The sequence below is a fragment of the Emydura macquarii genome, unplaced genomic scaffold (assembly GCF_026122565.2).
Source record: "Emydura macquarii macquarii isolate MOO-44397 ecotype Brisbane River unplaced genomic scaffold, CSIRO-AGI_Emac_v2 contig_2205, whole genome shotgun sequence".
In the NCBI taxonomy this organism is placed as follows: domain Eukaryota; kingdom Metazoa; phylum Chordata; order Testudines; family Chelidae; genus Emydura; species Emydura macquarii.
The window spans coordinates 17,382,705-17,398,308 of NW_027132342.1; the positions used below are offsets into that span (position 1 = coordinate 17,382,705).

Genomic DNA, 15,604 nt, shown 5'->3' on the forward strand with positions numbered 1-15,604 from the left:
TGCATGCACGGGAAGTGGGGGGCAGTGGAAGGGAGAAAGAGCTTGGTTAATGCGCCAAATGATTTCTAGAATTTCTGCTTCCTTGGAGAACGGAGGCCATGTAATTAATTTAGCAGTGGCAGGAGTCTGGCCTGACCCTGTCGGTCTGTCCCTTGGCACCAGGAGGCACAGAGGCAGATGAAATTACCAGAATTCTTCCCGCAATAATTTAAACACAAAATTGCTTTGTTATGAAATTATTGCACTGGTCAGAGGTGCTGTATTGACAGCCCTGTTTTGCTAGAGAAGAGGCACAGCAGGGGCAGCAGCAGTGAAAGCTTCCTTCAAAGAGTACCCTCCACTGGCATCCCTGAGCCTTGATATGGAGGGATCACTCGAGAGGAGAAGGGAGCTTGAGCCCCAGGAGTTTTGTGTGGCTTGAAAGCGTGTCTCTCTCACCAACGGAAGTTGGTCCAATAAAAGATATTACCTCACCCACATTGTCTCTTTGGTGAGACTGTCGTTTTGTTGCGGGGCATTCTTTATGGTCAGTGTGAAGTTACCAGTGTGACACAGTACGCTCGATTGGCATATCAGTAAGGTTTAATGTGTAAGGATTTCTGAGATAGTTAGTTCTCTATAAAGCCAACAATTAACTACAACGTATCATACTCACTAGACCCAAAGAGTTCTATGTTCACTTAAGAGACTGTATGCAGGAGCGGCTTGCTTCAGGAGCCCTGCCAGGGGATCAGGCCGACAGCATCTCCTGTGGAATCAGGCGGCGATGAAGCATGCCCCCTTGCCTGGGTGGTGGCCTTTTATACTTTTCTGTACACATTGTTCTTTTATTTGCTTATCTTGGGTGATGTTCTTATGTCCTTCACTTTCTCTGTATTTCATTGTTAAAACTAACTACACGTTTATGTTCTTACCATGATAATTGGAGCAAAACAACATCTGATAGTGGAAACATCTGGCAGTGGGAAAGAACGCGCCTTAATGTAAAATGTATAAATTCTTGTCCTTGTTCACCTTTATCGATATACGACTATAAACTAATGAACTATTTCTTGTGCTATCCAAACCCACACTATTTCCTATCTGCTGTGGTGCACAGAAACTGAGATATCACACGGTTACTCAGTACTCTATTGGTCTCTGCGAATTGTAAAAAGCAGTCAAGCTGCTAAGGCTAGGCCTCAAAGAGTGGTCAAGCCACTCACCAGTGGTCAGTCAACTCGGTCAAGCAACTCAGGTCAAGCTAGGCCTCCATCAATTTGAGAGGGCCAGTCCATGCTAGTTTGATCAGAGGGGTTGTGTGATGTGCACACTCATCCCACTTGGAACTGGGTTGGGCTCATTTCGCACAGGTCACTATGCAGCTATCAAGCAGTTATGACTTTTAGTCCCTGCCAGCCGAGTTTTCACTCCATTACCCTCTTGTGGGAAAGGAAGAAGATGGAATATCATATAAAATGGAGATTGTGCCAAAGACCTCAAGCAACCCAGTCACAAACTTATCATCATCCTGTCTTCCTGGGGCTATAATGCGAGGCCCAGGGTAAAGAGGATGCTGAACAGCAGTGGCTTTGTCCCCTGCCTGTCAGTTAGGAGTGGGACTGAGGGGCGGAGGGGGGCAGTGACCATAAACCCTGCCTGATTTGGACAATAATGAATTTCCAATCTGCCTCTGTTTTATTTTCATTTATTTTCCCCCCTTTTCCTCTTCTTTTCTCTCTTTCTGCTTCTCCTTTTCTTTCCCTCCTCCTCCTCTGCCTCTTCCCCACCTGCAGGCATGCGGATCCTGGTGAATTTGCTCCTGGACACCCTGCCCATGCTGGGGAATGTTCTGCTTCTCTGCTTCTTTGTCTTCTTCATCTTTGGCATCATTGGAGTGCAACTGTGGGCTGGTCTGCTCAGGAACCGCTGTTTCATGGAGGAGAACTTCACAATGTGAGTGCGTGGGAGATGGCTACCCCCTTGACCAGTCTGCTGAGGATTCCTTCCTTCCCCTCCCTGCTCTTTACTTCCTTCTCCTTTCTCTCTGTCACTGAAGATTTCCAGAGGCAGTGCAAGGATGCTAAAAAGTCTAGTTTATCCCCCGTTTCTGCCCTTTCTGCCATAAAGGCTCCTGTTTCCTTATGTGCACACACCTTCTGAAAGCTACCTCTGCCTGCGGAAGGGACCTGTCCACTTAGTGGGCTATGGCAGCATTGCTTCCCCCCCCACCCCCGTTTCTCTTCTGCATCAGCCAGAGCAGTCCAAGCAGTCTTCATTTCTGGGATCCCACTGCTTCCTCTCCCATCCCCATGAGTTTCATTAAATCAGCTTGAACAGTCCCAATTAAAAGGATCTTATCTCTACAGTCAAGAGGTCCAATTTTCCATTGCCTTGCACATTGTATAGTCATTTCCACCTGTGCAAAAGGGATGTAGGATGCCATGACCCTGATACTGAGCTGCATTCTGCAAAAATCAGAAGGGGAAAGAAGGCAAAGATGCCTGTAGACCATCTTTGTAGCTGCCAGACTCATGGGTGAGCTGGGGACAAGTCCAGCCCTAATTATGTCTGGCTGCCACAGCCTCGGGAGGTCATATCCCCGGTTGCCAGGAATATCTATGAGAATAATTAAAGGATTAGAAGATATGCCTTACAGAGATAGATCCAAGGAGCTCAATGCATTTAGCTTAACAAAGAGTACTTTAAGGGTGACTTGGTCACAGTCTGTAGGTGCCTACATGGGGAACAAATATTTGATAATGGGCTCTTCAGTCTGGCAGACAAAGCTCTAGGGTGTATGTGGAATGTCGGACAGTATCTCTGTGCTCCACGGCACATGGTTAAGAGTGATCAAGGTGCTCTACCTGAAGAAGGGAAGGATGGTTCAGTGGCTAGGGCCTTGTCTTAGCATATGGGAGAGCAAGCTCTGCCAGGGACTTCCCGTTTGATCGTGGGCAAGTCACTTAGTCTCTCTATGCGTCAGTTCCCCCTCTGTAAAATGTGGGTAATAATACTTCCCTACCTCACAGGGGTATGGTGAGGAGAAATACCATTAAAAAAAAACACCAACAGATTGTGAAGCGTTTTAAGATCTACTGATGAAAAATTCTAAATAAGAAACAGGCATGATTGGTATTATTATTATATATGGTCAGACAGAGCATGTAGAGCTCTGTTCACTTCCTTCAATAACACGCTCAACCAGGAAAACTTCGGTAGGGAATCAGCACTCCAGTCGCCTTGCACGGGGGAGCAGAGCACCAGTTCCAGACGACAGCGATCCCTCCAGCCACTTATTGTCATCTTTGCAGCTTAAACTGATCTAAAGCTTTAAAGTGTCTTAGCCCTTTAAACAAATCTAAGGCCTTAGATCAGTTTAAACTGCTTAAAGATCTAAAGTGTTAGCTCAGTTCAAATTGTTTAAACAATTAAAGTTCTTAGATCATCTTAGACTGAAAAGAAATACTGCAAAAACACAATTTAGGGGGCAGCAATGGGACTGGAGTGCTGACCAGGAAATGGAAGCTGCTTAAAGATGTCTTAAACTAGTGGTTCTCAACCAGGGGTACACAGAGATCTTCCAGGGGTTACATCTACTCATCTAGATATTTGCCTAGCTTTACAACAGGCTACATAAAAAGCACTAGGGAAGTCAGTACAAGCTAAAATTTCATACAGACAGTGACTTGTTTGTAATGCTCTATGTACTATCAGGGGTTCTCAAACTTTTTTTTCTGGGACCCCCTTTGAAAATATTTCAGGCTGTGATGAGCCCCCAGGTCATGCCACCTTTACTTCTGCGCTGCTGCTGGGGGTGGCGTTGCCTTCAGAGCACCCAGCCAGCAACCACTGTTCTCCAGCCACCCAGCTCTGAAGGGCTCTGGCTGTCAGCCATGCACAGGGCTTATAGCCGCAGCCCCAGCATGTGCAGGGGCTGACAGCTTGCGACCCTCCCCCCCCACATAATAATCTCGTGACCCTTTGAGGGAGCCCGACCCCCACTTGAGAACCTCTGTACTATACACTGAAATGTAAGTATGATATTTATATTCCAATTGATTTATTTTATAATTATATAGTAAATATGAGAAAGTCAGCAATTTTTCAGTAATAGCGTGCTGTGACAGTTCTGTATTTTTATGTCTGATTTTGAAAGTAAGTAGTCTTTAAGTGAGGTGAAACCTAAGCAAAACAAATCAGACTCTTGAAAGGCGTACAGTAGTCTGGAAAGGTTGAGAACCACTGTCTTAAACCAGTGTTTCTCAACCTTTTAAGTAGCAAGTACCCCCTAACTTCTGAAAATTTGAATAAGTACCCCAACACTCAGTTTTCCACTCTGAGAAATACAGTCTATTTCCCCTTTACCACTGGACAACTGAATTTCTCATAAAGCAGAAGAGTTCTTAGCTCTGCAATGCTGTGTGACTGTGGCAGATCACAAACCCCCCTGCTGTTTCTCTCCTCCTTCCTCCTCCCCTTCCTCCTATATAGGAGGAAAGGTCAATGCCAGCCAATCACTATGGCCTGATGGTGGGGTCACCAGTGTTCTCCTCACACAGGCAGGAACTTGTGAGGTCTGAGCAGGCACAAGTGGCCCACCAGAGTGGATAGCAGCGCTCCCCATGGCTGTCCCTAGGGGGGTATGGGTCTGGGGCAAATCATGCTGTGTGGGCCGCCTGCCTCCCAGCTGGGGAAGCAGGCGGCTGCCTCTTGGCTTCCCCAGAAGTCGGTGGCTGCCGCTCGCCTCCCTTCAATGGTTTTTTTGCCGCGTACCCTCTGCCTGTGTCTCGCGTACCACAGGTTGAGAACCTATGTCTTAAACTGTGCATTTATAAGGATATGTACATGCCCTGGGGGGACTTGCATAAGTAGGACCTTATTCTTCTCTCATGTGCACCAGTGTAAATTAAGAGTAACGTCGATAAATCAGTGTTATTACGCCAGTGCAGAACTACTGTAACTGCAAAGTGAATCAGGCTCACAGCCTGCATGAGCATCAGATGCTAGTTAATCTTAGGCTGACCATTGCTGGCTAAATCTATAGAGACTCAGTTTACTAATGATATTAATGTGCCCTGGTATGCTTTTATAGATTGGTGCCTGTTAGTTATAGAACTAGGAGCTTTTCTTTCTTTTTTTTCTTTGGACACATTCCCACTCACCACAATATTTAATGCAAATAATCTATAGTAATGCAACATTTAGGGTGTGTATTGTAGCATTGTGAAGACTGGAAATGCACAAATTAAGGTTGAATACAAAATCCTAAATCTTCTCCCTTTCACTTGCTCATTATTATCTAGTCTTAAATTAGGTGAGCACAGATTATTTTAGATACCGTGTATTTGGAGGGTTGGAGAACAAATTATGTTACTGCAGCAATACCATGTGATCCTGACATTAAAACCTGCTCTGTGATACATACACACAAGGAGTCAGAGTTAAGCTTGTTCATTCCGTTTTAACTTCTTCATTAACTGACTATTGAGAGCTCAACTGTGCAACTTTACCTTTGCATTACCTAGTGAGTTTGTACTTTATTATAGAAAGTTTACTGCCAAATGTTATCAAATTGATGGTCGCATGCACAGGCACATCTCCATATAGCCCAGTAAATTTATTTTCCTTTGCATCAGTTGTGGGCTTTGATGTCAACTGGGTGGGAGAGTGGACTGCAGAAGTTCCCCCTCTTTCTTGAGAAAATGAAAACTTTCCTTTTGGCAGCTGAAAAATCTTGTTCCCATCCCCCAAATCTGCTGATGGTGGAATTTGTCTTGGGACTGTGCAATCTGATCCTGAACAGGGCTCTGCAAAACCAGGGACCAACTCAAGAAACTACCCATGTCTCCACCCAGCCCTTCAGCAAAATAAATCTGCAGCCCCTCTGTATGCAGATTTCATGCACCAAAGTGGAGTTACCAGTCCCACAAGTGTCACTAAGGTGAATGTTTGTCACAGTAATTTCATTAGCATGTTTTTCCTCTTCCTAGACAAGGTGACATCATTCTTCCTCGCTACTACCAACCCGAGGAGGACGATGAGATGCCCTTCATCTGCTCGCTGTCAGGAGACAATGGCATCATGGGGTGTCATGAGATCCCCCCGCTGAAGGAGAGGGGCCATGAGTGCTGCCTGGACAAGGATGACTATTATTACTACAGCTCCGTCCGTCAGGAGTTCAATGTCAGTGGCATGTGTGTCAACTGGAACCAGTACTACAATGTGTGCCGCACAGGCAATGCCAACCCACATAAGGGTGCCATCAATTTTGACAATATTGGCTATGCCTGGATCGTTATATTTCAGGTAAAATAAGGTTGGCTTCCTAGCCTCAATCCAGGTTTCTGACCAGATCCTTCTCTTGTCCCCATGCTTTTCTAGCCCCTAAATGAAATGAGTTAGGCTCCGCATTCCAGGTCTTGTTGTGTTTCTCCCTACTGCAGCTATCTGGATTGAAAAGGAGCCTGAATTTGTAATCCAGATCTAGGTTCTAAAAACCTCCAGATGGGAACTGAAATCCATGTGTTCTCCTACCCATTCCAGAGGCTGTACCCAAAGTCCAATCCAGAGGGCACAGAAATCCGGTTCTGGTTTTCTTCCTCGTCATTTGAGGGAAACAAACTATTTGAATGGATATATCCATTGGTGATTAGTGCAGTTCTAGGTTATGGCTAGACTGCAGTCATGAGGTGGGATTACAGCGTGAGCAGACATACCTGAGCTAGTGTTAATCTAGCTAGCTCAGGTCGCGGAGCTGTGCACGTGTCAACAAAAGTCGAGTTCTGCAAGGCCCATGGGTGAGTTTGTACAGCCTGCATTGAAGCCCATGAGGCCTCAGCTTCACTGCTCTGGTACCTTGCTAGCGTGGATATGTCTACTCAAGCTGCAATCGTCCCCATGAGTATTTAGAATCACACTGAGATTCTGGACTGGAAATTTAGCCTCCTTGGAATGGATTCAGTTTCTCAGCTTTGTTGAGGTTTGAGTCTCCCCCACTGCTCACCAGCATCAGCCTGTGCCATGTGTAGAAATGAATATCCTCACGGTTGAATTAATCCAGGAGTCCTACATCCCCTGCTGTCTCTCTTCCTCTGTCTTCTCTTTGCAGGTGATCACACTGGAAGGGTGGGTGGAGATCATGTATTATGTGATGGACGCTCATTCATTCTACAACTTTATCTACTTTATCTTGCTGATAATCGTAAGTACAGGGTGGCTTCTCACCCTAGTGGAATACTATTTTCTGACCAAGGGTGTTTCAGCTTTCCAAGCCAAGGGTCTGACGAAGGGCGTGTATTCTGTAGACAAAAAGTACTGGATGGCAAAGAGCTGTAACCTAGTCTATTCCAAAGAGGTGAAGAATCTAATTAGGTTCTTGTCTTCTTGGCGGCTGCATCCAGAGTCTGCCAAAGCCAATGAATGCAAGTTAGTTCTTCTCTTCCTTTTAGAGGGATGCACCCAGAATTTGTTCCAGGAGACACAGACATCCAAATCATGATTTCCTCTTCTTCCTAGGGATCTGCACCCACAGTCCTTTCCAAGGAAATCTATAATCCAGAACAGCTTCTTCTGCTTGGTGCTGTATCTAGATTCCATTCCAAGCACACAGAAATCCATTTCTACCTTTCCCTCTAGATCCTCTTTACACGTTTGGCAATCTCGAGTAGCTCCTCCTATGACTATTTTTTTCTCTCACAGTAGCGCCCAAACCAACCCTATCATGATGGGGGGCCTATTGTGCTGAGTGACATGCTCACCGAAAATGAAAAATAGTCTCTGCCTCAAAGATCTTACAGTCTAACGAATGGCAGAATATAACAAGCTGGCGTAGTACACAAGGCTTGGAGGGGAAAGAGGAAGAGAAGCGTGACAGGAATAGGAAAATAAGATTGTTTGTATCAGTTAAATGTACAATTCAGAAGCTTCATAGATTTTTGTGTGTTTTAGTTTTAAATAAGTGATCAAGAGCTATTAAAGAATCACTAATAAGGTGAACTTAATCTCCTTTGGGTTCATACATGCAGAAGTTCTGTCTATCTAGTCATCTATGCCACGATCATCACCATGGTATCTGGATTCTGGGTATCTCCTGGTTTCCAAGTTACTGTCCACGTGGAGAATACGGAGGAGACAAAAAGAGAAGCAATAAGGGCTAATGGAAAGGGAAGAGGAGGGAATATTTTTAAACGCAGCTAGACAAAGCATGATTGAAGAGCTTCATTGTGGCTGACAGCTGAAAGTGTTTCTTCTCCTTAGCTGAACTTTGTTTTTGTCTCTCTCTTTGAGCTCTGATCACTTTCTTTCTCTTCTTTCCCTTTATTACTTGGGAAGTGCCTGTGATCCTTCTCTCTGTTTGGGTCTGAAATAAGCAGAAGCACTGTGTGCTTAAGTGAGAGGATGCATGGAAAGCTGGGTGCCATTGCTTCTTTTGTCCCATGGGACCTCCAGGCAAAAGCACCCCTCCTTCTGCTCCTCCTTCACAGGGATCTCCTGTTTTTGTCAAAAAGTGTTTTTTCCAAAAACTATCCGGGATGCTGGCTACACAGAAGCCAGACCCAAGAATAGAGGGGAAGCCCTAAAATGGGTTGTGGAGTACATAAGATGTATCTGGGAAGGCTCAGTCTCACTCCTTGATCACGTCCCTTGTAAGGACCTTAGCCTGTATCTTCGAAGTCTCAGGGTACATCTATACTTCGAGCTTGAAGTATAATTTTCAGCTAAAATAGATGTAGGCACGCTAGCTGTGATTGACCTAGCATGCTAAACACAGGAGTGTGGCTGCAGCAGCACAAGTGGCATGACGGCCTAGCCGTCGGAAGTAAGTACGTAGGTGCCCTGGGTGGGATCACACTCAGGCAGTTAGCCCATCCCAGCACTCAGACTGCTGTGGCTACACTTCTGTTTTTAGCATGCAAGCTCAGTCAAAGCTAGGAGGCTGAGCTGGAAAGTGCATTTCTGGCTGAAAGTGAAGACGTACCCTAAGTGAAAGTGGAGTGGAGATTAGAGAGACCTAACCAAGGGCCTATTTTCCACCGTTCATTTGAGCTTGTGAACCCCCCTGCCACTCACTCCTTCAGGGAAATAGGATCTGAGTAATGTAATATTCTTGGAACCCATCCCCAATGGAATTCTGCATATAAACCTGCCTAGCACATCATATGATTCAGAATAAAGTGTTTCCACTTGATGGGGTACCATGCCTGGGGCTAAGGGAGATCTCCATTGTCTTCTCTTTCTAAGCGTTCCTTTTTGTTTTCTGGCCTGTTGACCCCATTACACACCCACTAGTGTAGGAGCAGTGTCTCCAGTGAAGGAAGAGAGAAATGGAAATGGAGAGGAAATGCTACATTTTCAACAAGGAGAAAACAGAAAGTTGTCCCCATTTCCAGTGTCAGTGTGTATTGATGGGCTGCAGCATGGGCTAGGGGAGAGCATGGATAGCAGGGATGTATTTTTTTCCTTGCAGGGCTCTGTTTAGGGTTGGAGGAAGGAGAAACCAAAGGACGGGTGGAGGTCTATCACTCTTTTCAAATCTAATAGACTTTCAAAAATCTAGAGGCATGATCCCTTAAAATGGTGGGACAGCCCCTCTGTCCCTTCCTCCCCCCACAAGGGAAAGTTGCTCTGCTCAAGACTCAACACTAGCATCCTTGGGTGGAATTCCCCTATCACAACAACCGGAGATGTTGTGTCTGAAGCAGTTTGTCCAAGAACCAGCTCCCAAGTGGCAAATCAAACCCCCAGCGTTTTTTAGGAATTTGAAAGAATTTTCTTTCACTTACAGTTCATTCATTTCCCCCCTAGAACAGATGTTTTGGGCCTAAGTCTGCCCCCGTTTTTTTCATGATTTAACCATGTTTGTAGAGTGTAACTAAGGATAGAATTTAGCCTTATGTCCACAATTCCCACTGAAGTCAGCAGGAGTTGTGCATGCCTTACTAAAGGCAGAATTTAACCTTTTAAATGTGGGGGCTGGTTCCTTCTGAGTCAATTCAATGTGCTCCCAAACCACATGTATGCTACAGGTGAATGAACATTCTGTCTCTGAAAGAGGGGGCGGGAGGATATCCTGCTAATTCAAGATTAACTCACATGGGTTCCCAGTGATTTGAACTTTGTCTATGCATTTTTACAGTCACCTGAAACCCTCAATTAAACACTCAGCCTGAGATTGTGCAGCTGAGTGCCATTGATTTTTTTCTATACACACCCTAGTCGGCTGCAGCAGTTCCTCAGTGTTATTTTTTTGGCAGGCATGGCAGCAGAAGAACCACTAGTTAGTGCTGCTCAGAACAGAGACCATAGGCCAAACTCATTTCTGGGGTAATTCCATTGCCTTCAGTGGAGTTACACCAGGGATGCACTTGATCCCTTGTCATCATCTCTGCTTGTATAGGGTTCCCTGTAGCAAGGGAGTAGTTCCAGCATACACCAACCACCTCCTGGCATGGCGCTGCCGTCACTCCATTTCACTGCATTGAAATGAGTGGTCTCCAGTCCACGCCCACACACTCAGAAGTTTTAATAACATTCCCTTCTTGGTATGTAATTTATTAAGACCTCACAAAACAAATACAGTTCCTCTGGCCCTTCCAGGCTCAAGCCCTTCCTTCCTTGGGTCTTCAGGCCCCAACTCTCTCTCCACTGCCCAGCTCCCTCTGAACAAGAAAGTTCTGTTGGTGCTTCTCTAGCCCCTGGGTCTCTTTGGGTAGACCTCCCTCCAGGTCTTTTCTAGTCCTGGCCCCTGGGCTCAAATTCCTTCTGTTGGGAAGGGGTCTCCTCAGATCAGCCCATCCTGAAGCTATCTTATGTTATAGCCAGTCAGGCTTCCCCAACCCATCCTCATCCTCATCCATAAGGACTTTCTTTTCCTCCCACCATAAATCACACATGGCTCCAGTCCCACTTGATAGAGCTAAGAGCACTCCTCTGTAATCCTCAGCAAGTGGTCACATGGCTCAGGTACCAGGCCTGGTTCCCAGCTTGATCTGGTGATCCTTTCCAGGACTACCTGTTCTTAAAGGGGCCATGGCTTGGAACAGGGTTGGCTGACCCTCCTCCAGCGCCCACTGCCCTTAAAAGAGACAGACAACTCTGTTAAACATACCATTCGCACTCAGTAAACAATAAATTTCAGCATCCTTGCCAAAGGTCCTGTGGACAATATGTAGATGGTGAGTTAGACACTTAACAGAAAAAAAGATCCCAGGTTCTTGATGCCTGAAACTGCTTGTCTGGAAATCAGAACTGAGCTCAACACACCCTTTAACTCTTCTCCTGTGAGTCTGGGGACTTGTTTGTTGTTCTAGGAATAAAACAAACACACATGCTCATGTTTAATGACTTTAGCTGAGTGGTTCATGAGCTGGTAGTCCAGTAGCTGTACCAGTCCTCCTCCTCCTCCCCTCCCTTCCTCGTGATCTTATACCAGCTCATGGAGGAAGAACTGCCTTGCTGCATGGGATTAGGAGACAGGGGATCCAAGTTCTATTCATGACTCTGATGCAGTCATACCTTGTGACCTTGGGAAACTTACTTCGCTTTTCTGTAAAATGGGGATAAATCTTCTCTACCCCACAGGTTAGTTGTGAATCTTAATTCATTAATGTTTGTGAGGTTCCTAGACAGTACAGTGAGGGGCACCTTAGAAATGCCGATTAAAAAAAAATCTCTTCACAAACTCATTCCATATGAGAGGAGGGAGACAATGTAAATGGGAAGTGTATATGTGATGGGGGGCATGTCTGAAGGAGATTTGGACTCCCATTCACGCATCAATGAAAACAAGATGAGGGCATGAACAGCCCAGAATCCTCTGTGGGGAAGGATCTGAACCAAACAGCAGTTTCCTTTTTTTTCTCCCCCCTTTCTTTCTTAAAGGCCACATAAAAAATCTGAAGGGCGGATGGGCTGAAGTGGGGGAGGGCTCTGTGGATGAAGCGGGATGGATTTAGAACAGCTTTGAAGGGCATTGAGAGGGTGGTAAGAAGTACTTTATTTTGAAACAGCATATATTGTCCTAATGCTGATCTGATCAGGAATGGCTTCGTTTTTCAAAGGCTTATTTGTATGTCAGCAGAGACATCTCCCCTTTGAAATAGTAAAAGCCACTGGATTGAATCTCGTGATGGAACCTCTAGGCACCTGTGTGTGTGTAAGAGAGAGTGAGCGTTTGTGAGGGGGTTTGGGATGTTTAGGCATGGGTAGTGGAAGGGGGAATATTATCTGTTCTAGTAGAGAAAGTTATGCTTGAACACTGTTCATAAATAATCTCCACTGTTTCCTTTCCTGACTCAAGGAGATAGTGGAGTTGGAGTGAGGGTTCTCCCCTTCTCCTACCCATGCTCTCACCGTTCTTTGGGAGGGTGTAGGAGTGGGTGGCCATCCCTCCTGGTTAATCTCTGAGGGTGGCCATGCCCCCTCACTGTCACACCTGTCAAGGCGAGCACAACTAGGGCAATTAGCTGTCTCCGATGCCCTAGCCCTCAGGCAGGGCCAGGGCTAGCAAGGAAACTAGCGGGCTCTGGCCATCAAGCAGGGCAGAGCACCAAACAGTTTAGGGCCTCTGGCTCCCAGGTATGGCAGAGCACACCAATAGTCTATAAACGTAGGCCCTCATATGGGGTAGAGTACCAAATGGTGTAAGGGAGCTCTGGCCTCGAATCAGTGCCGAGCAGTAGGGAGTCTGTGAGCCCAAGCTCTCAGGCAGGGTGGGGCACCAAACAGTCTAGAGGGCTCTGGCCTGCAATCAGGGAAAAGCAGTCAAGAGTCTAGGCACCCAGGCCCTCAGGCAGCATGGGGCCCCAAACACAGGCCTCCTGGCCTAAAATGGGGATGCTGCCACCCTCCAGGTGGGGCAACAGGGGTAGGGGGACCCAGATCCGCCCTACTCCACTAGCTTCCAGCCCAGGGTCCTATCAGTGGCAGAGGCTTCCTCTACTGGGTCAGCAGGGTCCCGGCCGAGACTCGCTGGCGTATCTCCAGGCCACAACTCAACCAGACTATAGTCTAGTTCCCCTGGGCTGCTTCCTATGTCCCTGGTGTTTGGTACCTGCATGCAGTAGGTGTTCTCCATCTCCCCGGGGTAGATGCCCAGTGGTAGCCCCAGCTGCTCCTCGGCATCTCAGTCAGCCGGTGGCTTTGGCAGGTCCTCAGTAAGGCAGGGTCCAGCAGCAGGCAAGATGCATTTGTCTCTCCACAACTGAGCTGGAGGGCCCGCCTCTTATACTTCCGGTTCCTGTCCCACCTTTCAGCTTCTGGTGGGGCACACTTGGCCTTCCTGGCTCTGCCCCAATGGGGCAGGTTGTGATCCCTCCTGGTCCATCTCTGAGGGAGGTCATGCCCTCTTGCTGCAGAGGTTATGCTTTTAATGAGCCGGGAGAGGAGTTGCCGGGAGAGGATGAGAAGGAAGGTATTGGATACACGGTTGTTGCAGTCCATAGCTGCATCAGAGACACCACCCTGGCAAGGAAGGACTAGTAGTTCTGTTAGTGGTCCTAAATCTAAAAAGGTTCGTGATGGAAACACTATGCTTCAGAAACCCTGCCAGTGGGGCACGGTAATCCAGTTCAGGTTTTTCTCCTCCTCCCTGGAGGATTGCACCCAGACTCCATTCCAGATGAGCACAAAAATCCAGTCAGAGTTCTAAAACAGTCCCTCTGCTTAGCACTGGTATACCACAGTTCACAGCTCTATTGAGAGCAGATGCCAGCCATGTTGTAACAGTGTTCAAAATTGGTTTTAAACATAGTTAAAAGTCCAAGTGTGAACTGGACTTGCATTGCTGTGGAATTTCTAGCCTCATTCCTGCAGTAAGATATTGATCCCATTGTGCAGTTTCAGATTGATCCCACAATGGAGATACTTAAAACTGATATTGTGATTTTTAGCCATACATATCCAAGCATTCAGCATTATTGTTTCCATTTTACAGATGGAATAGTTAAGGCATAGCAAGTTTAAAGGAGATCTGCAAATGAATAAAATAGAGCTTTTGCCCTTTTTGATTTCTGTGGGATGGATAATGAAGGCCTGAAACTTTTCATTTAAAAAATGAAGGGTTCTGCTTGTTTTTTACATTAGCAACTGAGAGCCTGTCTAGACTGGAAGACTCTGGTGACTTGGGGACTAGTGAAAGTAGGATCTCACAAGAGCGAAGAGCATGAAAGTTGAAGAAGGAAGGGATTTGTAGTCAGACTGTTTAACACTCTTTGTTTTTAATTTGTTTTTGTAAATATCTATCTGACTTCGGTGCCTTGTTAACATAGAAGAGCCATTTTTGTTAAAGATTCAGCATTCCCATCCTATCAATTAAGGTGTGAGAGTTAGAATCAAATATGCTCTGAGACCACCAAGTCCTTCAGAAGAACTAGGGAAGAGCAGAGATGACATTCCTGATTTTCCTGAGGTAAAAAGGAAGCAGGGAAAAGAAACCAAAACACCTTCTTTTATCCATCAAAAGAAGAAAACTAAGAGCACAAGTCCAATTTTTATAAAACCCTTTGCAGGTCACCTTTAAGTGACTTGCCCAAGGTCACACAGCAAATCAGTGGCAGAGTCAAGCATAGAGCCCAGATCTCCTGACTCCCAGTCCAGTGCATGAGGCACTGGGCCACATGGTGAAAATCACATCAAAGGAGTTGTCCTCAGAAACAAGGTGAGCCAGGCAAGGTTTCCTTTGAAGTCCCACCTTCTTGTGCAGAATCTCAGCTTCTCTATTTTTGCCTTCTCTCTTTGTCCTGTTTTATTTTCCCTATCCTCTTTATTTTTCCTCCTTTCTTTCTCTTTGCCCCCAAACCTTTTCTCTCCCTCCCTCTCTCATTGTTTCCCTCTTCGTCCATTGGTTGTAGGTGGGCTCTTTCTTTATGATCAATCTGTGCCTGGTGGTCATAGCCACTCAGTTCTCTGAGACCAAGCAGCGGGAGCACCAGCTGATGCAGGAACAGCGGGCACGGTACTTGTCCTCCAGCACCGTGGCCAGCTATACAGAACCAGGAGACTGCTATGAGGAGATCTTCCAGTATGTCTGCCACATCGTGCGCAAAGCCAAGCGTCGCACACTTAGCTTCTACAACAGCCTGCAAGACCGACGCCAGGGCCGGATGGAGCCAGGCAGTGCCAAGCTTGGTGTGAATGGGAAAGGACAGAGACACTATAGTAAGAATTGCATGGGCAAAGCTGGGAATGCCAGTAGAGGAAGTGCAACATAGCTGAGAACTTCACCATGTTTCAACCTCGCAAAGGGCACGTGCCCCAAAAGCACAGAGTTCAGAGTTAATATTAGGCACTAGGAATTGGACAGCAGCATGGGGGGAGGCAGGCAATGCATCAGAATAGCAGAAGATGTTGCGGGCAGGAATTTGGTTAATTGGCCAAACTATGTGGGAAGCCCAGGTCTAGCATACCTGGGGCTGCTGAATGATAGAATTGAGAGGTATCAACAGGTGCTTGTAAAGGGCTCCAGATCTGGAATAGCAGAGGGCATTGCAAATTGGGTTGAGGTGCATTAGCAGAGTGGGACAGAGGGGAATTGAGGAGCTTAAGCAGACTCTGTGGGACCTCAGGATTAAGATACAAAAAGGGTGCTGCCGATCAGGGTTGAGATGTTTTGTCAGTGCAGTGG

At 46.4% G+C, this 15,604-nt stretch overlaps 1 protein-coding gene across 1 annotated transcript in view; it reads left to right on the forward strand.

Annotated features, from left to right (window-relative positions):
• The window catches only part of CACNA1I (calcium voltage-gated channel subunit alpha1 I), a 210,017-nt gene that overhangs the window by 144,309 nt on the left and 50,104 nt on the right, over window positions 1–15,604 (forward strand). Inside the window, exons 6-9 of the mRNA XM_067558952.1 lie at window positions 1,776–1,935; window positions 5,973–6,288; window positions 7,091–7,183; window positions 14,832–15,138. Of these exons, the coding sequence (XP_067415053.1) occupies window positions 1,776–1,935; window positions 5,973–6,288; window positions 7,091–7,183; window positions 14,832–15,138 (876 nt within the window). The remainder of the gene's footprint in view (window positions 1–1,775; window positions 1,936–5,972; window positions 6,289–7,090; window positions 7,184–14,831; window positions 15,139–15,604) is intronic.